Source organism: Saccopteryx leptura, chromosome 4, assembly GCF_036850995.1.
Source record: "Saccopteryx leptura isolate mSacLep1 chromosome 4, mSacLep1_pri_phased_curated, whole genome shotgun sequence".
Classification (NCBI taxonomy): domain Eukaryota; kingdom Metazoa; phylum Chordata; class Mammalia; order Chiroptera; family Emballonuridae; genus Saccopteryx; species Saccopteryx leptura.
The window spans coordinates 35,528,041-35,552,735 of record NC_089506.1 but is presented as its reverse complement, the minus strand read 5'-3'; the positions used below and the strand labels follow the sequence as shown (position 1 = coordinate 35,552,735).

Sequence of the window (24,695 nt, the reverse complement as noted above, 5' to 3'; positions counted from 1 at the left end):
GCATCAGGAAAGTCCGGGGCCTTTGGAGGCAGGGTCATCACTTTGTCTCGGCATCTTGGGACATTGTCAGTCCAGGGCTACTTTAGCCGGTTTCACTATTTGAGGGTGTTTTGGCTTCCTAACACATTGCAGATATGAGCTGCAAAAACTTTTCCCTGTTTACCCCTGTTCTACACTAACCTGGCAGGTGCTTTGGGGGGAGAATTATTTGATTCATTTCTTCTTGTGTGTCCTATTAGCTCCCCCTCCCCCACACCATCTTTCTAACCTGCAAAGACCTCAGTTTTCAAGAAGAAGCCCCTGTTTTCTAAGCTGGCTTGGGGCTCTGTTCTCTCTGACCATAGCCTGGAAATTCAGACACCTCTGTCAGCTCCTTGATGCATTTAAGTCACTGTCTAGGATTTCCAGTTGTTGTGCGTGGAAGGAAAGGGACCTGGCCCAGCGTTCCTGGAGGTGGGCACCCTGGTGCTTTAGTTAAGGTTCTTGAGCTACCCACACTCAGCAGAGGGCACTGAAGACATGTTCATTTTTCCTGTAACACATTACGTTTTTCCTCCAAAATCTGAATGAATCTGAAGCAATTTGAGTTTGTTTTTAAGCTACTCTGTCCTGCATAAGAATGAAGTCTGTTGTTTTGTTTTGATTTCATTGTTCTTCTGGAAAGGTGGAGAAACATAAAAGCCAAAGCTTGAACATAAAGTTATAGTTCATGGAACACATAAAAAAATAATGACTATTAAGGATTTAGTTAATATATATTATATCACAAAGGCTTTATACCATATATTATAAATGATGTAACAACCAATTCTATGTAATGGCCTTTAGTTATTCAGGATATCTATCGCTTGGTAACATTTAAGGCATTTCTCATAAGCTCAATATTCAAGTCAATATTGGGCCAAAGCACTGATTAAGGCTGAAGTCAAACATATAGTTATCATCTACATAATCAAATCAAAAATAGGTTTTGGTGTTTATGTTCTGCAGGGTATAAATAGAAAGTGTGTAATATTAAACATTTAAACCTACTTCAATATTAAAAATGTAGTCTCTACTTAAAAATTCACAAAATGTGGCTCTGGCCAGTTGGCTCAGTGGTAGAGGGTCAGCCCGGTATATGGATGTCTCGGGTTCGATTCCCGGCCAGAGCACACAGGAGAAGCGCCCATCTGCTTCTCCACCCCTCCCCCTCTCCTTCCTCTCTTCCCCTCCCGCAGCGAGGCTCCATTGGAGCAAAGATGGCCCGGGCGCTGAGGATGGCTCTGTGGCCTCTGTTCAGGCACTAGAGTGGCTCTGGATGCAACAGAGTGATGCCCCAGATGGGCAGAGCATCGCCCCCTGGTAGGCATGCCGGGTGGATCCCGGTCGGGCGCATGCGGGAGTCTGTCTGACTGCCTCCCCGTTTCCAGCTTTGGAAAAATGCAAAAAAAAAAACAAAAAACAAGTTTTAGGAAAAGGGAAAGATAAGAACCATACAGAACCAGCCACATAGTCTGAATAAAAAAAAACTCAGTTGGGGAATCATTCATTAAACTTATCATTATTTCTATCATTATTAATTACAGATATTTATTGAATATCTACTTAATATTGGGCTTGACCAATGACAATAATTGGGTAAAGAAAATTATTTTAATAGAATTCCTCTGAATATCCTCTGAGTACGACATATAAATTTTTCCCCCCAAAGTTAGAAGCAGGGAGGCAGTCAGACAGACTCCTGCATGCACCCAACCAGGATCCACCTGGCATGCCCACCAGAGGTCAATGCTTTGCCCATCTGGGGCATTGTTCCGTTGGGGCCAGAGCCATACTAGCACCTGAGGTGGAGGCCATGGAGCCATCCTCAATGCTTGGGCCAACTTTGCTCCAATGGAGCCTTGGCTGCAGGAGGGGAAGAGAGAGACAGAGAGGAAGGAGAGGGGAAGGGTGGAGAAGCAGATGGGCGTTTCTCCTGTGTGCCTTGACTGGGAATCAAACCCGGGACTTCCACATGCCAGGCCAACACTCCACCGCTGAGCCAACCAGACAGGGCTGACATATAAATTTTATAGGCTATGAAATCTTAATCGAAGCTTATATCTTAAACTGCTGGTTGTATTTTTTTATTATTATTATTAAATGAGAGGTGGGGAGGCAGAAAGGCAGAGAGGCAGAGAGAGAGGCTCCCACATGTGCCTCGACCAGGATCCACCCAGCAAGCCCACTAGAGGGCGAGGCTCTGGCCACCTGGAGCAGCTGCTCCCTTGCTCGGCAACTAAGCTATTCAGTGCCTGAGGTGAGGCCATGGAGACATCCTCAGCACCCAGGACCAACTTGCTCAAACCATTCAAATCATGGCTGCGGGAAGGGAAGAGAGAGAGCAAGAGAGAGAGGGAGGAGGAGGGAGTGTGGGTGGAGAAGCAGATGGTCACATCTCTTGTGTGCCCTGACCTGGAATCAAATCCAGGACTTCCATATGCCGGGCCAACACTCTACTGCTGAGTCAACCGGCCAGGGCCTATTGGCTGTATTTTTTAGGTAGTAATTCTTATATCTATCTTCTGCATGTGCACAGTTTTCTAAAGCTAACGCTTGTGGACTAAACTAAATTAGTACTTTGAAAAACCCAGACAACTTTTTAACTGTCAGTACATCAACCATTTACCAATCTGCAAAGTTTTCTGCCAAAGTTTTGAAGGTCATTAGAACCAGCAAAGGACAGCATAACTCAGCTTGCCTAAAGCAGGAGAAGGGACAATCATATTCTGATCGTATTCACATCTCATTTTTTCCAAGTGTGATTCAATTTAAGCTTGGTCCATTCTCTTTCAGACTGACGGGCACTGACTCATGCTAATAGGCAGAACAAGATTTTTCATAAAATGCCCCTTTTCTTTATTTACACCCAGCTGAACAATGAGTTCCCATTCACGGACTCTGCACTACAACATTTTCTTTAAAGGGTACTGTAATGTCTTGAAGACAAGAATTCTGAAATGAAAATAATATTGCTATTTTGTCGTTAACCAATTCTAATCACGTCATCTCCAAAACGATGCATATGTTTTCAACAAAGATGTGTGACTCAACAGATGCCAGCATGACTTTCCCTTCATTTGTCTCATGGAAAACCATTCCGACCAGATGAGACATGAAGCAAGGAATGGCTTAGGATGGCTGAAACTTTCTATAACTAATCCTCAAATCAATTAAAAACAAAACAAAACACTTAATGATGATCTGCCACTTAACCTGCAAATAAAAAAGTTTGAAGTTGTATAAATTATTATAAATTATTCAAAGATAAGAGAGAATGGGGGTAAGGAAGGGAGGAAAAAACATGAGAAAGAAGGGAATTAAAAGACAAGTAAGAAGGGGAGGAAAAAGCAAAGAAAGGAGGAAGGAGGGGACAGAGAACGAGTTAGTTGGAGGAGAAATTCTCTGACTTCCTCGTGAGTACGGATGGGGAAGGTGGGGGGTGGGCATCAAAATGGCATCACTAAGCTACTCAGTATCTCATTGGAAAGGAAGAATATTAGATTCCTTGTTAAGCACGCACAGCCAGGGATCCTCACATACAGGCAGAGATCCTCACGCCCTCTTTTCTTCTCCGTAGCTTGGATGCCAAGGCGATTGTCATGTGATCCAGCAAACACAGCCACTCCCAAGGTTGCACCTTGGCCTGAACCAGTCTCTCTCTGAAGGGAGCAGGCTGGTGGTCTTTGAGATGCACAGGGCACCCCGGCTGATACTTCCCTGCGGAAATGAGTGCCTGCAGAGCGCATGGGAGAAAGCCTACCACAATCACAGGAAAAAGGTAGGAAATACTGGTGCCAGGCCCTGATGCTCAGGGTGAGGTCCCCAAAGCAATAACAATGAAATACCAGGGCTTTCCCTGGAAACCAAAAGCTAATTTTCTCTTAGGAATGGGATGGTTGAAATGACATTTCCTTACAAAGTCGGTCATATATCTTGCCATACAATAAAAATCCCACTAAATGGATTACGGTTTTCATGTGTCATGTTTTAGGACCATTCCTTTTTCAATTAAAACATACACTTATGAAGTACTTCATTTTGTATAAATCACTTGAAAGTATCCTGAGACCAAAAGATCTGAGGGACCCTTTCTCCTGTCAAAACAACATGCTCTGGCGGGACAAAAGCTGCCTTTTATCTTCATTGGGAGATTAATTATGATTTCCATTTTATTTGATGCAAATGTGGACATCTTTTGAGACTGTCGCCATGTGGTTCCCACATGGTCTGCCCTGGCCTTATGCCTGTGGGGAGACCAGTGGGACCATCCACCTGCTTACGCTCGGTTCACATTCCCACGTCTGTGTTCATGAAGGCTGAGCAATCCTCTGAGGGAATGTTCTGGAACAGGCTGTTGCTTCGTGATCATCTGAAGTGGTCCCCCAGGCAGCGGACCCAAGGTCTCGGCAAGATAACAAGATCCAGACAAGCCTTTCCACTCCTTCTGGGTTGTGATGTGAGACAATGAGCCTTCTCCAGGAGGCTCAGGTGGCACTCTCTGCAAGGCTGGCCTGGTGCCCATATGCACAGCCGGGCCCTGAACCCACTGTCCCCCTTGATAGTCCCACTAAGCACTCTTCGCCCAACTGTTCCAGGGCTCACCCTCACGTCCTTAGACATCTGGTCTTCCTAGAAGTCTCAACCGTGCCCTCTCTGAGAAACACATCTCCTCATCTTTCTGTGGTCCCTGGTTCTGCTGTCTCGTGTCATTTCATGATTGATTTATGATTTGTATTATTTTATTTTGTTTGTTTCTCCCAATCTGTGGAGGTGGTGACCATGTCCTGTCACCATGATATTCTCAGCACCTACGTCACACAGTGCCAGCTTAGTAAATAGTTGTTGCTAGGGAAAGATTGAAAAGGGTATGTGTGACAGTAACAAGTATAAATCTATTCACATCTTTGAATAATAGACCAGAATGTAAACACCATGGGTGTTTCGTTGTTCATTTTGTATGCCAGGGGCTAGAATCATCTCTGGTAAGAGACAGGTGGTCAATAAACACCCCTAGTTTAAATGAGCAACCAGGCTCTGTGCCTAAAAATCTGTAAGAAAAGGAAGATTCAAAATAGTCATTGTGGAAAGTGGCGAGCTGATCGAATGCAGAGTCAGTGTGTTGACAGTTGGCATGGGCCCCGGGCGTGGTTGGGAGCATGCATGCACATGGCACTGATTCATGCAGTTCCGCTCTGTCCCAGAAACACACGGTTGCTGGGTCTAACAGCGGAGTGTGGGCACACCCCTATATGGCTCGTGGCCAGCAACAGGGCATAGGGTTGGGAATCCAATGATCTTGGCTCAAGATGTTAAAGGGAGGGCCACAAATCTTACCTGGAAAGAGATGAAGTAAAGACGGGGAGCCAGTCAAGGAGAGATGCTGGGAGCAACATGAGGTCAAGGAGTCACTCTTGAACACAGTCAACCAAGAAAGCTGAAAAGAAAGGGACTGTGGGCGAGGAATGGGACAACTGCAGCACAGCTTCCCAGAGGGGTGGTTTCAGGTGAGGGACGTGCCTGCAGTCCTGGCACAGCTGCCCCAGGGTGTAGAACTTATTTAGGGGCAGCTGAAACCGTGGTCAAGAGGTTAAAGGCCCTGGTGAATGAGGACAGACAATGGCCTGCAGCAGGAGGAGGAGTGAGGAGGAGCAAGGGCTGGGGTGTGGGAGCCCCCCCGCTCTGTCTGGACGCAGCAGCAAAGAACCCACATGACTCTGTCACCGCTCCAAACCTCGCCAGTTGGCATTACAACTTGGCTTAGAACAAATTCTTCCATATTAAGAGAAAGGAAAGTCAGCTCTTTAAAGTAATTTTATTTCTTACTGCTTGGCTTAGAACCCTGGGAATATAAGGGGCTTCGATGCAATAGAAGAGAGAAAACAGAGCTGAAGGGACTTCCGTGCCCAGAGCCAGCACCTCGTCCTCAGCCTGGCGCCTCCGCAGAGCCTTCCACCTTCCGCATAAACACATACGTAGCCTAAAATAAAATCAAAATAGCCTTGATAAAATATAAATTGCTATTGCTATTGCTCTAACTTAATAAAAAATAAATATCTCATCCCTAAGCCAGTATCTGCAATTAATAGGGAAATACTAAAAGTGTTCCTTATAAAGCAAGAAATAAGACAAGGATGCCTACTATCTTTTATATGCTTTTAAATTGTGTTGTGTTGGAGGTATTAACCAATGCAAGTAGACAGAACAAATCCATTAGGCAAGAAAATAGATAATTTTTTTCTATTTGTGGATAAAAGGATTAAATAACTGATGAACCCAAAAGAATCAATGAAAAGACAAATATAAATTGGGCAAAATAATTACAAGTTATATCACAGACACAAGGTTAATATCCTATGTATAAAGAACTTCTAAAAATAAGTCGATTGATTTGAGCATTGACCCCAGAAGGGGGTTGCCGGGTGGATCCCGGTGGGAGTACACGCGGGAGTCTGTCTTACTGTCTCTCTTCCTCTCATCTAAAATAAAAGAACATCTAAAAATAAAAACAATCCTCTATGAAAATGGGCAAGTGATATGAACACAAGTTAACAGAAAGAAATATTGCAAATAACTCTTAACCCATATAAAGATTACCAACTTCACTTATAATAAAAAAATACAAATGAAACTTGCACTCTAATACTGTTTCTCAACTATCAGATTGGCAAAAATTCCCAAACTTGTTGGCAGTGCTCTGGTGGACAAAAAGGCACAGCCGTGTGTGTGTGTATGTGTGTGTGTGTGTGTGTGTGTGTGTGTGTGTGTGTGTGTGTGTTGGGAGTGAATTTAGCAATGTGTAATAAAATTGTACACACATTTTCCCTTTACCCAGAAGTCCCATCTTTAAGTATTCATTCCAGAGGTACACTGGCAAAGATACAAAAAGAAATTGCAAAAGATTCTAATTGTAGCATTATTTGGAACAGCAAAATTGGAACTAACCAAAATGCAATCAAAAGTGAGCTGCGGCCTGACCTGTGGTGACGCAGTGGATAAAGTGTCAACCTGGAATGCTGAGGTCGCTGGTTCAAAACCCTGGGCTTGCCCGGTCAAGACACATATAGGAGTTGATGCTTCCTGCTCCTCCCCCCTTCTCTCTCTCTCTCTCTCTCTCTCCTCTAAAATGAATAAATAAATAAAAATAATTTTAAAAAATTTTGAAAAGTGAGCTAGGTGAATAAATTAAAATGCTTTCACATGGTGAAGTAGTATACAGCTATAAAAATGAATGAGAAACAGCTATGTATATTACTAGAATGTATTTTGAAGTGAAAAAAACAACAGGGTGAAAATGTATAAAATGTATTATGTTTAGCTAAAAAAGAGGGGATGAAATGTGTATATACACACACATATAGATATATTTACACATATACACGTATTATATATAGCTTTATATTTTCAGAAATGAAAGGAGAAACTGTAAAGTTAGAAGATTTTTCAATAAAGTAAAAATGATAAAGATAAGGCTCAGACCACTTAGAAAAAGAAGTTGTTTGACAGATTCAACTTTGGAGTCATGTGAATATTTTATAAATTCTAAAACAAAATGAAATTTAGCCTGACCAGGCGGTGGCACAGTGGATAGAGCGTCAGACTGGGATGCGGAGGACCCAGGTTCAAGACCCCGAGGTCGCCAGCTTGAGTGCAGGCTCATCTGGTTTGAGCAAAAGCTCACCAGCTTGGACCCAAGCTTGCTGGCTCGAGCAAGGGTTTACTCGGTCTGCTGTAGTCCCACGGTCAAGGCACATATGAGAAAGCAATCAATGAACAACTAAGGTGTCGCAACAAAAAACTAATGATTGATACTTCTCATCTCTCTCCGTTCCTGTCTGTCTGTCCCCATCTATCCCTCTCTCTGACTCTCGCTCTCTGTAAAGAAAAAAAAAAAGAAAGAAAAGAAAAGAAATTTAAAAAGCATCCCAAAATGAGTGTGTTAGTCACACGCTCTCACCATTGAGCCTTTCACCATCTCCTGGCTCCTCCCACACGTGCTCTGCCCATCACTGCACACTCTGTGGGTCTGATTCCCGTCGTGCATGATGCTCAGGTTATCATTTTAGACAGACTCAGCTGGTGGAGCTTCCCAATACTGTCACTTTCAGATTATCAGCTAGTAGGTCCCGGTAGTTAGTGATATCTATAAACAAGTACTTATATAGAATCTGGAGGTGGGAAGGAATTTCTTTTTATTGCACGTGATCAATAGCCCTCATGTATTTAGTTCATCACATTTTGAAGTATAAATTTCTTCTCTTGTTTGTACATTTCCATATAGAAAATTCTGCAGAGATCATTTTGCAGTTAATCAATGTTTAATGCACTCATCCTGAAAATATTGCTGGAGGCTCAGAGATTAGAGTGAGATAGATATAGGGACATAATTCACTGTCTTAAAGGCCTTTGGCAACAGAGTGCAGAATACAAGTGTCAGCTGGTGGTTATGGTTAATGAATCCTCACTCTGCACCTATTTAATTCTTCACTTGAAAATGACATTTATAGGCTCATTTTCGAGGGCTGCCTGGTTCCTGCAGGGGATATTCAGATTCTGAATCAGACCCTGAACCTCATTCAGAACTTCCTGCCACAGGCCAACTTGGAATCATTGGTGCCATGAATAATGATCTATACATGTCCCTAGTGCCCGCAACCCAGAAGCTGTGCAGTCTAAGCTCACATTGATTATCTACTACCAGTGTGCCTAGGGTCATGCCACCCTCTCTTGTGCCGTAGGTCCGGGATGCCCAGCCGCTTGTGGACAGCCATGCCCCACTGTGCCTCAGCCACCTCCACCTGAACCTCAAGAAGCTGAAGGTATCTTCCAGTGTTACCTCTCAGCTACCGTCATTGCTAACTAGAAAATGTCAGCATAAAAACCGAGGAAAGCCCTGGCCGGTTGGCTCAGAGGTAGAGCGTCGGCCTAGCGTGCGGAGGACCCAGGTTCGATTCCCGGCCAGGGCACATAGGAGAAGCGCCCATTTGCTTCTCCACCCCTCCGCCGCGCTTTCCTCTCTGTCTCTCTCTTCCCCTCCCGCAGCCAAGGCTCCATTGGAGCAAAGATGGCCCGGGCGCTGGGCATGGCTCTGTGGCCTCTGCCTCAGGCGCTAGAGTGGCTCTGGTCGCAATATGGCGACGCCCAGGATGGGCAGAGCATCGCCCCCTGGGGGGCAGAGCACCGCCCCTGGTGGGCGTGCCGGGTGGATCCCGGTCGGGCGGATCCCGGTCGGGCGCATGCGGGAGTCTGTCTGACTGTCTCGCCCTGTTTCCAGCTTCAGAAAAAAGAAAAAAATAAAAAAATAAAATAAAAACCGAGGAAAACGGAAAAGGCAGGCTCAGTAAGGAACAAACAAGTTACTATCAAAGATAAAAAGCCGCCTAGGCAACCAATTAACCTTGTCAAGCTCCAGAACGAGCTGGTGGGTCATTGCACCAGACAGCTGTCTCTAGTCTTTCTGTTGATCCATCATGTCTTGAGGAAAAGGGGGAGGGAAAGGAGAGGAAATTTGCAGTAGTAATGTATTCAATGCAGTTCTATAATAATTAATTAATTAGCATCATTTATTTCTACCAGGCATCCCATAGTCACCTCAGAATGCTGATTTCTTTAAACTTAGGACATCTAGTGAAAGTAAAAATCATGTGGTTATGCTGATAGTATTGCCTCCAAAATCAAAATGCTGTGGGCTTTTTATGTGCTTATTAAATAATAATATCATCAATGGGCAGAACAAAAACTTAACCAGTTTCAAGCAAGTCAGCAGATCAATCAATTTTAAAACCTAGAGCAAGAGGGTTTTTGTTTTCTCTGGGCTAAAATCTGCTACTCAGCAGTATAAAATATCTTTCTTAAACTGGAAAGTGATTTCCTCATTAGCATCACTGTTACACGTCAGGGTTTTAGAGGCTGACCTAATTTCACAAAGAATCATAACAACCTTGCTGTCACTTCCACTCTGAGCATAGAAGATTTGGCTTCATCCTAATGTCTTCCAATTTACAGACGAAGGGGCCTTCCCATGTCACACGCATTGCTGAAGCTTGCTACAACGGCGTTTGCTGGTATTTGAGCAGGCAATGTACAACCCGCAGGGTACTCAGGTCAAGGGAAGTGTGGGGCTGGAGGAATCCTCTGAATAAATCAGTGCACAGTAATAGCACAGATACAGCTGGTGCTTCTGAAGGCTCCTTGTGTGTCTGCCCACAGCTGGAGGAGGAGAGGCTCTGTACCATTGCCAGGGACAACCGCCTGCTGCTGGAGAAGCTGTCCTGCATTATGAGGTCCAGGGGACAGACTGACAGCAGGAACAACTACACACAGAAGAGGTAACTGGGGCCACAACACCAAACCTGGAAGAACTTGGAGCACTTGACCCCAGGGCCTGAGCAGAAGAGTTTCCCATGAGCCAGAGTAAGGCATTTCTGCCTTCTCTCAAGAGAACCATCTGCCAGAGAAATGCCTTTTACTGTGGTCCATGAACAGAGGCGGATTCAACGGCGGGTGCACCGGGCCTGCACCCAGGGCCCCAACTTCTGAAGGGCCCCACAAAACTCCAACTTTACATTTTTTTCTAATGACACCAAGTTCGATTTCATATGGGCGATTTTTAACATTAATAATACATAATATTCTTTATTTATTTAAAAATATAGTTAACATGTATTTTTATTTTCCCTGTCTCTCTCTCTTTTTTTTAAGGGGTCCAATATTTTCTTCAGCACCCAGGGCCTCAACTGACCTTAATCTGCCTCTGTCCATGAATCAAAATTCTATGTGAGACTTGGCTTCACTCTGGAGGGTTTGAAGCAGGTGGACTTTGCCTGGGTGTCAGAAACATCCTATGCTCCCTGGTTGCACTCAATACCCAGTCACTGTCATTCAAACCTGGAACTATGGGTCAACCTCCATTTTCCTGGGACAGTTTATATTAGATCTAGAATCACTTTCTGCTTTAAAGGTAGATATTTAACCTGAGTATAAAATCATTGTTCAGTGTTGCTTACCGTAAAGCTGCAATGAAGGGGCCTAGGATAACAGTTAACCTGAGGTGTCACTCAGAGGAAAGCTTACCATTGTCCCCACTTCCAACTCCAGCGCTCTGAGATTTTACCCAGGGAGAGAAGCAGACCACAAAACAGAGAGCTCCTGATCTTTTTTTCTAAAAGGAACTGGCTTCATTTGCAGCAGAGTGTAGAGCAGTCCAAGCCTCACTGGACATGAAATAAAAGGCATCCCAACTGGGGAGAAAGAAGTAAAGCTGCCTCTATACACAGATGATATGATCTTGCATACAGAAAATCATAAGGAAATCATTTTTAAAAAGCTATTAGAACTAAAACAAAAATTCTACAAGGTAGCAGGGTACAAGATCATTACACAAAAGTTAATAGTATTTTTATATACTTGCAATAAACCATCTGAAAATGAAGTTAATAAAAATAATTCTATTCACCAAAGTATCAAAAAGAATAAAGCACTTGTGAATAAATTTAACAAAAGAAGTGCATACATATTCTGAAGTACAAAACACCGCTGAAATAAATTAAATAAGATCTAAATAAATGGGGGAAAAAATCCTGTGTTCATGGTTCAAAGTCTAAATATTGTTAAGTTAGCAATATTCCCCAAACTGATCTACAGATTTAATGCAATCCCTATCAGAACCCCTGCTTACTTTTCTTCAGAAATTGACACGATGGTTCTAATCATATGGAATTGCAAGAGACACCAAATAATCAAAACAATTATTTTTTCTTTTTTCAAACAAATGAGAGGCAAGGAGGCAGAAAGACAGACTCCTGCACACGCTCTGACCGGGATCCATGGGGCAACCCCCATCTGGGGCCAATGTTCTGCCCATCTGGGGCTGCTGCTCTGTTGCTTGGCACCTAAGCTATTCTAGTGCCTGAGGCAAGGCCACCTGGAGAAGGATGGATTACTAAGTATTTATGAAACGAATGAATGAGAACAAACACCTTCTCTCTGGGAGCCCTTCCTACCCTATTGGCACTCAGGCACTTCCTCTTGAATGCAGAGTGAGAATTCTGTCACTGGCATCAACATTCTTAGTACTTCAAGAAATATCTATGGTGGTTTTGTTGTTTTCAGTCTAAACAGGGGTAAAAGAGGACAGAAACTTCACAAAATTCAAAGGGAAAGCCATGTGTTGCAAAGAGAAAGCAAAACCATTTTGGGAAGGATCACAAACTCAGAGCCAGTGTATCGAACTCAGAAATGGCAGGACTGGAAGACAAGGGACAAGCCCGGGCTCGCCTTTATGAAGTATCCTGGGAGTCGGCAGACAGGCCCAGGGAGAAGGTACCTGTGGTTTCTTTTTTTTTTTTTTTTGTATTTTTCTGAAGCTGGAAACGGGGAGAGACAGTCAGACAGACTCCCGCATGCGCCCGACCGGGATCCACCCGGCACGCCCACCAGGGGGGCGACGCTCTGCCCACCAGGGGGCGATGCTCTGCCCCTCCAGGGTGTTGCTCTGTTGTGACCAGAGCCACTCTAGCACCTGGGGCAGAGGCCAAGGAGCCATCCCCAGCGCCCGGGCCATCTTTGCTCCAATGGAGCCTCGCTGCAGGAGGGGAAGAGAGAGACAGAGAGGAAGGAGAGGGGGAGGGGTGGAGAAGCAGATGGGCGCTTCTCCTGTGTGCCCTGGCCGGGAATCGAACCTGGGACTTCTGCACGCCAGGCCGACGCTCTACCACTGAGCTAACCGGCCAGGGCCCCTGGGGTTTCTTTTTAATTTTGAATCTATAACTATCTTAAATTTTCATTTACTTCCCCAGATTTTTCAAACATATGGGCTCACTGATTCTTTGCTATTTTAGGGCTTTTTAATCTATTGTCAACAAGCATATGCCAAGTGATAATATCCTAATAATAGAAGACACCGAATAATGATTCAACTGACAAATTCATCCACACACAAAATATTATACTTACAGAAGATAAAAATGAGCTCAGCTGGCTTTGGTCAGGTTGCTCACTGGATGGAGCACTGTCTCGGTGCGCGGAGGTCACAGGTTCGATCCCCAATCCCTGGTCCCTGGTCAGAGCACATAAGAGAAGCAACCAATGAGTGCACAACTAAATGGAAAAACTAAGTGGAGCAACAAGTTGATGTTTCTCTCTCTCTCTCTCCCTCCCTCTCTCTCTCTTTCCCTTGCCCCCACTTCCTCTCTCTAACTCTAAAATCAATGGGAAAAAAATTTAAATATATACATAAAAACTGAGCTCAGTTGATTGATTATAGATTATAAGAGAAAGGTTTTGTGAAAAATAACTTAGCAGGATAACATGCATAAAACCTCATTAGGAAATTATGTGACAATCTTGAACTAGTTCGCTGCCACACACTGTGTCCAGAACAGCAAAGAAAAGCAGTAATTTGAAAGAGTTTGCCAGCTAACTTAAACTTTACATTTCCCTCTTCATCTAATCCTCTTTACTGGCACAACCGTAATTCCGAATGAAGAAAAATGAAATTTTGTCATTAATTATCCTGCTCATGAGTGTCCCAATAAATGAAACCAAAGAGTTGTAAAACCTTCACTCACACCCCTTGCTAGGATATATAGCACTATGTGGTGGAACATTTCAGCACAATGCTTTCCCTTGAAATCTAACCCATCTTAGGAAAAAAATGCATGATATCGAAGTTAAGAAACACTCTTGGATCCAAGTCCCCACCCCCTGCGCATGCTCAGGCCCCACGCGCTCCCCTCCCATGCTCCTCTCTCAAAGGCTCCTGCTCCCTTAGGTCCTTGCTGTCCCCACAGGTATTGAAGCTGATGTTGGATCTACTGACACTTTTTCCCTTGCTTGGTAGGGACGTTGAGAAGCCCCAACCTGCCTGCCTTCTTGCCTTGGGCATTTCTTACAAAATTTTGAGGCATGAAGAAAACAAATATTTTTTTGCAAAGATGCTTAACTAATAAGCAATTACTAATTACTAAGACATTCAGAAAATTTAGTTTGCTTTGCAATTTATCATACACGGAAAACTTAAACATTTTGTTTGAAATCTTTATTTTTACTTATAAAAGGAATATTTCTTTATTGTAAAAAATAAATGATCAAACAGTACAGAGTGTCTAAGTAAAAGGTAGGGCTTCTCTTTTTTTTTTTAATTTATTTTTTAAAAGTTTCTTTTTTTTTTTACTTTTTTTTGTTGTTTTTTGTTTTGTTTTTTAATTTTTTATTTATTCATTTTAGAGAGGAGAGGGGGAGAGAGAGAGGAGAGAGCGAGAAAGAGAGAGAAAGAGAGAAGGGGGGAGGAGCTGGAAGCATCAACTCCCATATGTGCCTTGACCAGGCAAGCCCAGGGTTTCAAACCGGCGACCTCAACATTTCTAGGTCGACACTTTACCCACTGCGCCACCACAGGTCAGGCAAGGTAGGGCTTCTCTTGAACTGAACTCCCTAGAAGCAACCGATATTGACTTTGTTCATTATTTGTTAAAACAAAAATGGAATCAGACTCTATGCAGTTTTTCATCAACTGCTCATTTCATTCAATAACACAGCAACTTTCAATTTTTTTTATCTAATGGCACACATAAACTAATTACTGAAATTCTGCAGCACACCAAGAACTATATTATATATTTTGCCAACCTGTCAAAAAAAATAGACATAATTTTGATTCATTCACAGCAGACAGCTATTGTTGTATTAGTTGTTGTCATTTTTTTATTTGACAATCTAAGGGAAAACAGGTCAGTGACCCTGACTGAATAGTCAGGTATGGCATGTTTTAAAAATTCTCATGACACACCAGGGTGCTGCGGAACATGGCTTGAAAATCACTGCCACAACACGTCCTAGAAATAGTTTCATGTCAATACAAAAAGAATTTTTCATTCTTTCTGAACCCGTTAAGAAGATTTTTGTACAGATGGATCCTAATCTAATCATCCCCCTAGCTATGGACATTTAGATTATTTCCAGTTTTCCACTATTCCAATGAAACTATGACAATCATCCTAGCTCACACGTGTCATTACACATAATATTTCTGTAGTTTATATCCCTAGAAATAAAATTGTTCAATTACAAGGCATGCATATTTAATTTTTTGATACTGCCAAATGGCTTTCCAAATGGTCTAGCACTCTGCACTTCCGTGTGCCGTGGCAGCAAATTGCCAACCCTCGGTGTTTTATGTGTTTTAGAGTCTCGTCCTGTCTGACTTCTTCCTCTATGAATGGTCTCTTCATACCCTTGGATCATTCCCCTACTGGGTGTGTCTCTTAGTTATTAGTAACTATTTACATATAATTGATAATGACTTTTTTCTATTATCAATGTCACAAATATTTTTTGCACATTATTGCCTATCAAATCAGTCCCTCTTTCTCTTTAGGACATCTGGTTCTTGTATCAAATACAGAAAGGGCTCTCTCCACCTAAGACTGAAAAATAATATTCTCCTCATGCTTTTCCCAGTTTTCTGGATGCACTTGAAATCTTCCATTAACATAGAATTTAATAAATACAGGATTTTTATACATTGTGTAAATTAGAGATCAAAGTCCTGTTTTTCCCAAATTTATTGCAAGTTAAAAGGAAAAAGTTTGCATTATCCGAAACTTTTTCATATTCTTCATACATCATGCGAAGTGGTTTCTGGAGGTTCCCAAGGGCTTCCAGGCCCTCCCACGGTACACAGGATATTTCCTAGTCCTCCCTAGCACACAGGCGAGAATCACCTCCTTTATTGCACATGACACTGTCTCTTCCAGTGAGTTCTCAGTGCTTTGGGGTCCTTTCCCATTGGGATCTTGATTTTATTTGTGCTGATATCTCTGCTGCCCCCCTTTGGTTTATATCTGCCTAATTTGTTTTTTGAGATCATTTTGTTTTATTCACTTATTTATTTATTTTATTGATTGATTTTTAGAGAGAAAAGAAGGGCGAGAGACAAAGATAGAAAGAGAGAAACATTGATTTGTTGTTTCTCTTATTTATGCATTCATTGGTTGATTCTTGTATGTGCTCTGACCAAGGGATCGAACTGGCAACCTTGACTTATAAGGATGACGCTCCAGCCAGACGAGCAACCTGGCCAGGGCCAATGTCATTTTGTTTTTAAATATTTTTGTGTCATTTTATTTCAGGTCTGTGTCTTCTAAGCAGACCACTATGCCTTGCTTTTTATTCTAGCTTAGAGACTTTTATCCCCTCCATTTTATTTGTTTTATATTTATTGGCATAAATATCTTATTTACTTTCATTTCTGATTTTTGTTTGTTTTTATTTTCTTACTTTCCCCCCATTTATATTGTTTTCTTAACAAATGTCAAAAATTAATGCTTGGAATCTAAATTTCAAATCTATTCTTCATTCATTTACTTTGACTCTCTCGAAAGCCCCCTTTTACACACAGGAAACAGATAAAGCCTAAGAGATGTTAAGATAAAGCAAAACAAAGAAATGGAAAACAAGCCTCTAAGAAACAGGGTTTCCGGCAGCTGAAGCCCAGAGACTGCATTTTATTTGAAGTGTCACCAGTTTCGCGCAGTGTTTCAGGCTCTGGCCCCTTGTGATGCAACCCTGAGGAATGGGGCCTTGACAAAGAGAATTTGAGAAGCACTCAGTTCTGACAAAGACCAGAGGCAGGACGCCAGGGTGGCAGGCGGCCAGCCCGGACCTCCTGCTGAGACATCTCTGCTCTGTGTGCGCCTTCCTGCGGACAGATAAGCACGGAAAGAAAGCGTTAAGGAAACAACTGCCAGCTCATTGCCTCTGGACCCCAAGTCGGAATGGAGATCCAAGTGACCTAGATCAACAGGCGGTTCTGCCATGCGCGGCCTTCACACCCTGTTTGTTATAAGTGCCTAGGGCCTTCTGCTGCAGTGTTTGTGGGGGCTGGGGGGAGGTAGTGACGGGGCACAGAAGCAGATGGGCAGGCTATGGAATTCCCCAGCAGAAAACACCCTTCCCTGCTGTCAGGCCCCAGGGCTTTGAACTAGCGGAATGTGTTCTTTTCCTCTGCTAGCCCCCTGCCCGCAGCCTTTCACACATCAGAGACTTAAGTCAGTATCAAGGAGGGGGCGGGGGATAACGGGGCACTTTTTATGGTAGGGTGCTTCCCTGTAGAAAGAAAAACAAGACCAGCTATTTGAAAACTGCGGGTTTAGGGAGGAAAGAACTCAGTTTTATAGGACAAGAAAGTTGGAAAGGGGCCCAAAGAAACGGCAGGCGCCGCCCTTGACCAGCTGTCTGAGAACCAGATGCCACCTACCAGATGTCTGGTCAGCTGGGTCTGGGACCTTTGCTGGTACAGTGCAGACAGGACACGCCGCAGTTTACCGTTAAGTTCTCAGCAAATGTGCCTCTGTCGTTGGCTTGCCTTTCCCTGGACCCCACCCCTCTCCCCAGCAGCGTCTCCAAGGGAACACTGTGAGTCTCTCCCTCTGTGGAGGGCTGCCCTGCCAGCTCTGCAGAATGTCTCAATCTTTTTTTTTTATTTCCACTAGTTTAAATATTAACTTGAAAAATATCTCAAATATTTTGAAGGAAGAATTTCAACATTCTATCCTCCTCCCCCTTTCAAATCATCCTCATTTATCCTTAGCTCCAAAATAAGAAATTATGTATTTAATTTGGTAACTGTGTGTATGGCCAGTGGTGGTCGCCATTGAGGCCATTCACTGTAGGTTCTCATTGAATTTGTGCAGACGGTAAAGAAACAGTGGAGCCAAAAAATGGTGGGCCATTCCGTTTATTAAAGTCTCGCACCGGCCAATGAGCAAACACACAGGGAAAATACTTTCCTTTCATTCAGGGCTCCCAAAGCCCTGACACATTCTCCAGTTCCACAACCAGGAGAAACTTCTCCAGTTCCTCCTAGAATCAAAGGCCTCACCAGTCTCAGCAGTGCTTGCAAAGCCCCTCAGCTCTGGTTCCCCATCTGCACACCTCCTCTCTGCACAAACTGACCTCTTCTTCAGCACTCCGCATTCTTTCTGCACAAACTGTCTTCTTCTTCAGCACTCTGCATTCTCTTCCTTTCCCTGCAAAAACTGCCTGGACCCTCAAAGACCTCTCCTCCAGCAAACATAAGCAAAACAATGGTCCCTCCCAAGTAGGAATGCAATCCACAATTTGAAATCAACTGCCCTGCTCTGTGGGCAAGCGCACACATGGCTGCCCAGTGCCATTTTTTTTAACAATAAAAGTGAGCAAACTCAAAAAATACAAAGCTTACAAACTCATTTGTCCAACACTGTGTTTACCAAGGAAAGATGAGATTTCTACAAAATTGTCTAATAAAATCCATTAGCCATCCGGGAATTTACTGGAGCCTTCAGTTAACTGGAAAGATGTACTACTCTAATCTAGTGCCTCAACCCCGAATAACCCACCTTCATGAAAAGGAAACAAAAACAAAGCACAAGTGATCTTGAGGAGCAAGTTACATGTTCACCTGATCAGTGCAGAGAAGCATGGTGGAGACAGGGGAACATGAGGCTGCCTCTAGCTCATTCAGCCCCCTGAAACCCCTATTTCTTGTTTGTAAAGAGAGAATATGAACCCTGTCCCAGAACTCATGTCAGGGTTAAATAAGTAGCTGTAAAGCCAGTAGCCATGGCCACCATCACAGCTGCCTGGCCCGTGCAGGTTCGCATTTGATTCAGACAGACGGTAATGAAACAACGGAACCAAGAACTGGGTGGGCCATTAGCTTTAATCCTAGCTTTCACCTGGCTGGTGAGAAATATTCTCAGTGAGAAAACACTTTCCTTTCCATTCAGGGCTCCCAAAGCCACTGACTTCTCCGAGTTTCCTAGAATCAAAGGTTTCTACCTCACCAGCCTTATTCACCTCTGTTTCCCACCTCCTTCTCTCTGCACAAACTCTGCACAAACTGGCTTCTCCTTCAGCACTCCACCATCTTGGCTGCTTCTCCTCTTTTCCACATGGCCTTTCTCTGCTCTCCTCCAGCATGGACTCCTCTGCCCCATTTTATAGTGTAGAAATCAAAACTTTTAATCCAATATACAAACAAGGAAGTCTCTGATACAAAGTCACTTATCTGAGGCATAAATGGGATTCCTCATAAGAGTGCACCACCCCACATCATGCAACAGTCAAGGGTGTGGGGAAAAGCTTAGTCTTAAAACTAAGCCTTAGGCTATAAGGACCCTGCCTGCTTACAGCCTGTCCTTCACACCCAGTGCAAACTATAAGCAAGCAAACATATATATCATATTTACAAACCTATTTGACCGACAGTAGCATTTGCAAAAATGACTATAAAAGTGCCTGGTATTTACTTGGCAAGCAATGAAGTTTTTTCTATTTTTCACCTTTAGCTGTATGCATCTGCCACACGGAAGAAAAACACAAATTAAAAAATATTTATATATATCCCCTGGCCAGATAGTTCAGTTGGTTAAGGTGTTTCCTTAGTCACAGAGGTTACCAGTTCGATCCCTGGTCAGGGCACATACAGGAACAGATTGATGTTTTTGTCACACACTCTCTCTCCCCTTTCTCTCCCTCTAAAATCAATTTTGAAAAAGATATCTGCACTCCATGTTGATTGCAGTATTATGTACTATAGCCAAGACAGGGAAACAACCTAACTGTCCATTAATGCATAAAGAAATTGTGGGGTGTGTGTGTGTGTGTGTGTGAAATAGAATATTATTCAGCCATAAAAAAGAGTAGTCTTGTCATTTGATACAATATAAATAGGCCTCAAGAATATTGTGCTAAGTAAAATAAGTTAGACAGAGAAAGACAAATACAGTCTGATCTGTCCTACATGTTGAATCCTTTTTTGTGTGTGTATGACAGAAACAGAGAAAGAGAGACAGAGAAAGGGACAAATAGGAACAGACACACAGGAAGGGAGAGATGAGAAGCATCAATTCTTCGTTGCAGCTCCTTAGTCTCCTTAGTTGTTCAGTGATTGCTTTCTCATATGTGCCTTGACTGGGGAGCTGCAGCAGAGCAAGTAACCCCTTGCTCAAGCCAGAGACTTTTGGGCTCAAGCCAGCGACCCTGGGGTCATGTCTATGATTCCACGCTCAAGACAGTGACCCTTGCGCTGAAGCTGGTTGAGCCCGCCTTCAAGCTGGTGACCTCGGGTCTCGAACCTAGGTCTTCTGCATCCCGGTCCAACGCTCTATCCACTGTGCCACCACTTGGTCAGGCTCCTACATGTCGAATCTTAAAAAAAAAAAAAAAGCACATTCATAGACACATAGATTAGTGGCTGCCAGAGGCAGGAGGTAGGTGGGAGAAACAAGTAAAGGAGTTCAAAAGGTGAAAATAAAGTAAGGACAGAGCCTTTAACCTTTACATAAACCCTAAATTCTGTTTATAAAAAATTATTTATTAAAAAGATGTGGGCAGGTAGTACCTTCAGACGTTTACCCACCTCAAAGATTTAGTGTATATGATGTGTGTGTGTGTGTGTGCATGCACACTTGTGTATTGAAGAAGTAGATGTGGAAATAAATGGACAATGAAAAGGTAGAGCTTGCTGTTAAAGTTATTTTAATTATCTTATGATAGTGTAAAACTAGGAATAGGGTGACATTTTTACATAAGTAGTTGAAATCAAGAATTAATTGTTAAAATATTTCTGTCATCAGTCAATCAATGTTCATTGAAAGCCTACTATATATCAATTATTTGTCATAGCTCCCGGTAGGGATTTGTTGTTTTAGGCTTGTAGTTAGAACTGAAGAGAATACAGTAGGTTCTTTTTAAGGGTTTTAATCATTTAAAATAATATAAAAACTTTAATGTTTCTCATTTTAAGCCAGAAGAATCCATCACTGTGTTTATTGAGGTGGTTTTTTAATTTACCCCTTAAGCTATGTATAAGCTTTGGAAATTTTTGTAATTATAATGATTATAATGGCCAGGACTTGATGAGTTGTTTGCCTAATTATATCTTTTTTTGGGGGGGGGAGTGGAGACAGACAGGGACAAATAGGAAGGGAGAGAGATGAGAAGCATCAACTCAGTTGAGACACTTTAGTTGTTCATTGATTACTTCTCATATATGCCTTGGCCGGGGGACTCCAGCTGAGCAAGGGTGCTCAAGCCACTGACCTTGGGCTCAAGCCAGTGACCATGGGGTCATGTCTATAATTCCATGCTCAAGCCAATGACCCCATACTCAAGCTGTTGAGCCTGTGCTCAAGCCAGATAAGCTCATGTTGAAGCCGGATGAGCCCGTGCTAAAGCCAACGACCTCAGGGTTTCAAACCTGGGTCATCAGCATCCCAGGCTGACACTCTATCCACTGTGCCACCACCTGGTCAGTCACCTCATTATATCTTAACTACATTGTGAAATAAAATAAAACTCTAAGAATTCAACTAGCATCTTAGATGAAAATTTTATACGTGTGTTATAACACTCCCTCCCCCCCCCACACACACACACACACTGTGGAAGGTCAGAGTAAGTGGACACTCTCCAGTGGAGGAACTGGCAGTGAATCTTGATTTTTTCTTTTACCAAGTCCGAATGATTCCATAGCAAAGAAAGAAACCCTATTCCACCTCTTTCCCTGAGAGACCAACACAACTAGGTCCCCTACTTCAGACTTTATCCACATACATTTCTCAGAACAGCTTTCAGAGGAGGAATGAGGGAAATAAAAGAAAAAAAAACTCTGGGATTGAGTTACATCCTGAAAGTCCTGCACATCCAACACCAACAAGCAGACAGTGTCCGTAGTGTAAGTGTAGATGCACTAGTTTAGTATAAAAGTACTTTGATGGATTTCAGAAATATTTCAACAACAAAACTGTAATAACAAAGAATTATCTGATTATTTAAATAGACATTTCTCCAAATAAGATGCACAAATGGCCAATAAGCCCAGGAGAAGAAGCCCAATATTATCAGAGAAACATACCTCAAAACTATAAGACCTGATTTCACATCCACTAGTTGACCTAAATCAAAAGATAGAAAATAACAAGTGTTGACAAAGGATGTGGATAAACTAAAACTCTCAACCTCTGTTGGTGGGGTTGTAAAATGCTACAGTCACTTTGTAAAACAACCTAGCTGTTTCCCTGAAAAGTTAAACATAAAGTTACCATAAAGCCTAACAATTCCACCCCTAGGTATATACCCAAGAGAATTGAAAACATATGTCCACATAAAAACTTGTACAAGAATTTTATAGCAGCATTATTTATAATAACCACATAATAAGAACAACCCCAACGTCTATCAACTGATGAACAGATAGACAAAATGTAATATAACCATGCAATGAACTATTATGCAATCACAAAAAAGAATGAAATTCGGACACATGCTACATTGGGAAAGATCAACTTTGGAGACTGTATGATAAGTGAAAGAGCTCAGATACAAAAGGTCTCAAATTGGATTCATTTACATGAAATGCCCAGAATAGACAAATCCATTGAGACGCAAGGTAGATTAGTGATTGTCAGGGTTATGAGAAGGAAAATTGGGGAATTAGAGCTAAGGATTATGGGTTTTGGGGGGAGAGGTGGTAAAATTCTTCTAAAATTGGATTTGGTGATGGTTCACAATTCTGAATATACCAAAACCACAAAAATACACGCTTTAAAAGGGTGAATTTTATGATATAGAATTATGTCTCAATGAAGTTGTTATTTAAAAAAAAATTATATGATTAACTCTAAATAGAGTAGAATTGCCAATGAATTGAAATGCTCCATTTCCCTTGCATTACAGCATAATGCTTCTTTACTGTCTTTGCCTAAGGAAGGTGCTTATTTCCAGTACGCATTTTTGATCCAGCAGGAACTTAAACTGAACTTTCAGAACAGCTGCATCCAAGCCTGGACCCAAATGGAGAAGTGGAAAAGGATGGCTCAGAACAAAACTTGGGGAGAAAAAGACAAATGTGAGAAGCAGTGATGGAGAAATGGAAAGGCTGCCATGGGCTCCCTGATGCTCAAGTCACTGCTGGTCTTCTGGGGGCTGACCAGGTCTCCCAGCTGTTATCATACCGAGGGCAGCTGTAAATGTGCATGAGCCAGCACTCTAAAACAGTGTGTTCTTACACAATGTACTTGACCTGATGATACAGCACAACTATTTTTTGTGCTTCTTAGGCTGATAGCTGGAAACAATTATGCAGAGTAACATTGGGAGTTGAAGGGCTTCGAATTAGATTTTTTTTTCTCTAGCTATTACTTCTTACTCTATTCTTGTATTTTGTGCAGTTGTGTATTTGTTTATGATTCCCAGATAGGTTTATATAATTGACCTTACAAACCTGTGACTGTTACTTTAACAACTATCTAAATAAATCAGATGAAACCCCCTCTGCATGATGAAATACAACATAACTTCATAATTGTATTCATAACCTATGTTGTGAAAGAAATCAGTGAGTCCCGGTTAGAGTAATAAAGCATGGCTGGAGAGTGTCTCAGAAGCTGCTTATTTTGTCATGCCCGGGTAAGATCATGTTTAAACTATTCCACAACAACAAACTATCTTATAGTTAGTGCCTCAAAAAATATGATTAAAAGACTCATACACACATCCATTCATTTATTCAACAACCTCTGTGTATGTGCCAGGTCCTAGGGCAGTCTGGGTGTAGGGTGAAGAAGACAGATACGGTCCTGCCTTACAGGGGACCCCTCTGTAAGGCCACAGTACTTAAGGCCATATTTATTCTTCCCTATATTTAATTCATGCTGTAAATGGAGGTTGAGGTCTCTACTTAAAAAAAAGAGAGAGAGAAGAATAAGAACAAGTTCCTTTATGCACAAAAGCTTTAAAGCATACTTGATGATCAATAGTGAGTCTCGCTTCAGGTTTCTGTATCTAAACAGAGTCATCTCAAGTCCTTGAGTGAACTTGCGGGCAGGCCTTTTAAGATCATGGACCCTGGAATCAGAAAGATCTGGATGTGAATTTTGACTCTTTAACTCAGTCACTGAGTGATTTGAGCAGTTTGCTCAACCTCTCTAAACTCCTCATCCATCGAGCAAAATAGTGCTGGAACCTGGCTCTTAACTGTGTGCTTGGCCTTCAGTGCACTGTAGGGACCATCTTCAGAACCTCTCCTGGCTGTCCACATCCCTGTCCTATTGTAAAGTCTTGAATTGGGCGCATACTGCGCTAAGAGTCTAGAGCAGTGCTAAATCTGGTAGAGAAATAGCTTCTTTTTTTAATTCAGTGAGAAGAGGGGAGGCAGAGAGTCAGACTCCTGCATGTGCCCTGACCAGGATCCACCTGGCAAGCCCACTAGGGGCAATGCTTTGCCCACCTGAGGTGTTGCTCCATTGCTCAGCAACCGAGCTCTTCTTAGAGCCTGAGGCAGAGGCTATGGAGCCATCCTCAGCACCCAGGGCCTAATCACTTCAATCAAGCCATGGCTGCAGGATAGGGAGAGGGAGAGAGAGATAGAAGCAAGAGGAAGAGGGGTGGAGAAGCAGATGGTTGCTTCTTATGTGTGCCCTGACTGGGAATCAAACCTGGGATATTCACACACTGGGTTGACACTCTACCACTGAACCAACCAGCCAGGGCCGAGAATTGACTTCTTAGTGCTATCATGTATTTGATTTACAAGCCCTCATACTGGCACCTTCTTTATAAAGTGGAAATTTAGGGTTGACATCAGCAGCACATTCTGACTACAGTCAGTATTTTTCGTGCCTTGGTCC

At 42.7% G+C, this 24,695-nt stretch overlaps 1 protein-coding gene across 5 annotated transcripts; it reads left to right on the top strand.

Annotated features, from left to right (window-relative positions):
- Positions 1 to 3,680: 3,680 nt before the first annotated feature.
- On the top strand, positions 3,681 to 23,397 carry CFAP97D2 (CFAP97 domain containing 2). Of its 5 annotated transcripts, none has more exons than XM_066380488.1 (5): positions 3,681 to 3,802; positions 8,760 to 8,840; positions 10,231 to 10,349; positions 12,133 to 12,342; positions 22,810 to 23,397. In XM_066380488.1, exons 1-5 carry the CDS (start codon positions 3,713 to 3,715, stop codon positions 22,823 to 22,825), a joined length of 516 nt encoding a protein of 171 aa, XP_066236585.1. In that variant the 5' UTR covers positions 3,681 to 3,712; the 3' UTR covers positions 22,826 to 23,397. The 5 variants fall into 5 exon arrangements, with proteins under 5 accessions (XP_066236585.1, XP_066236582.1, XP_066236581.1 ...); XM_066380485.1 differs by having other exon boundaries at positions 22,774 to 23,397; XM_066380484.1 differs by having other exon boundaries at positions 22,744 to 23,397.
- Positions 23,398 to 24,695: the final 1,298 nt, after the last annotated feature.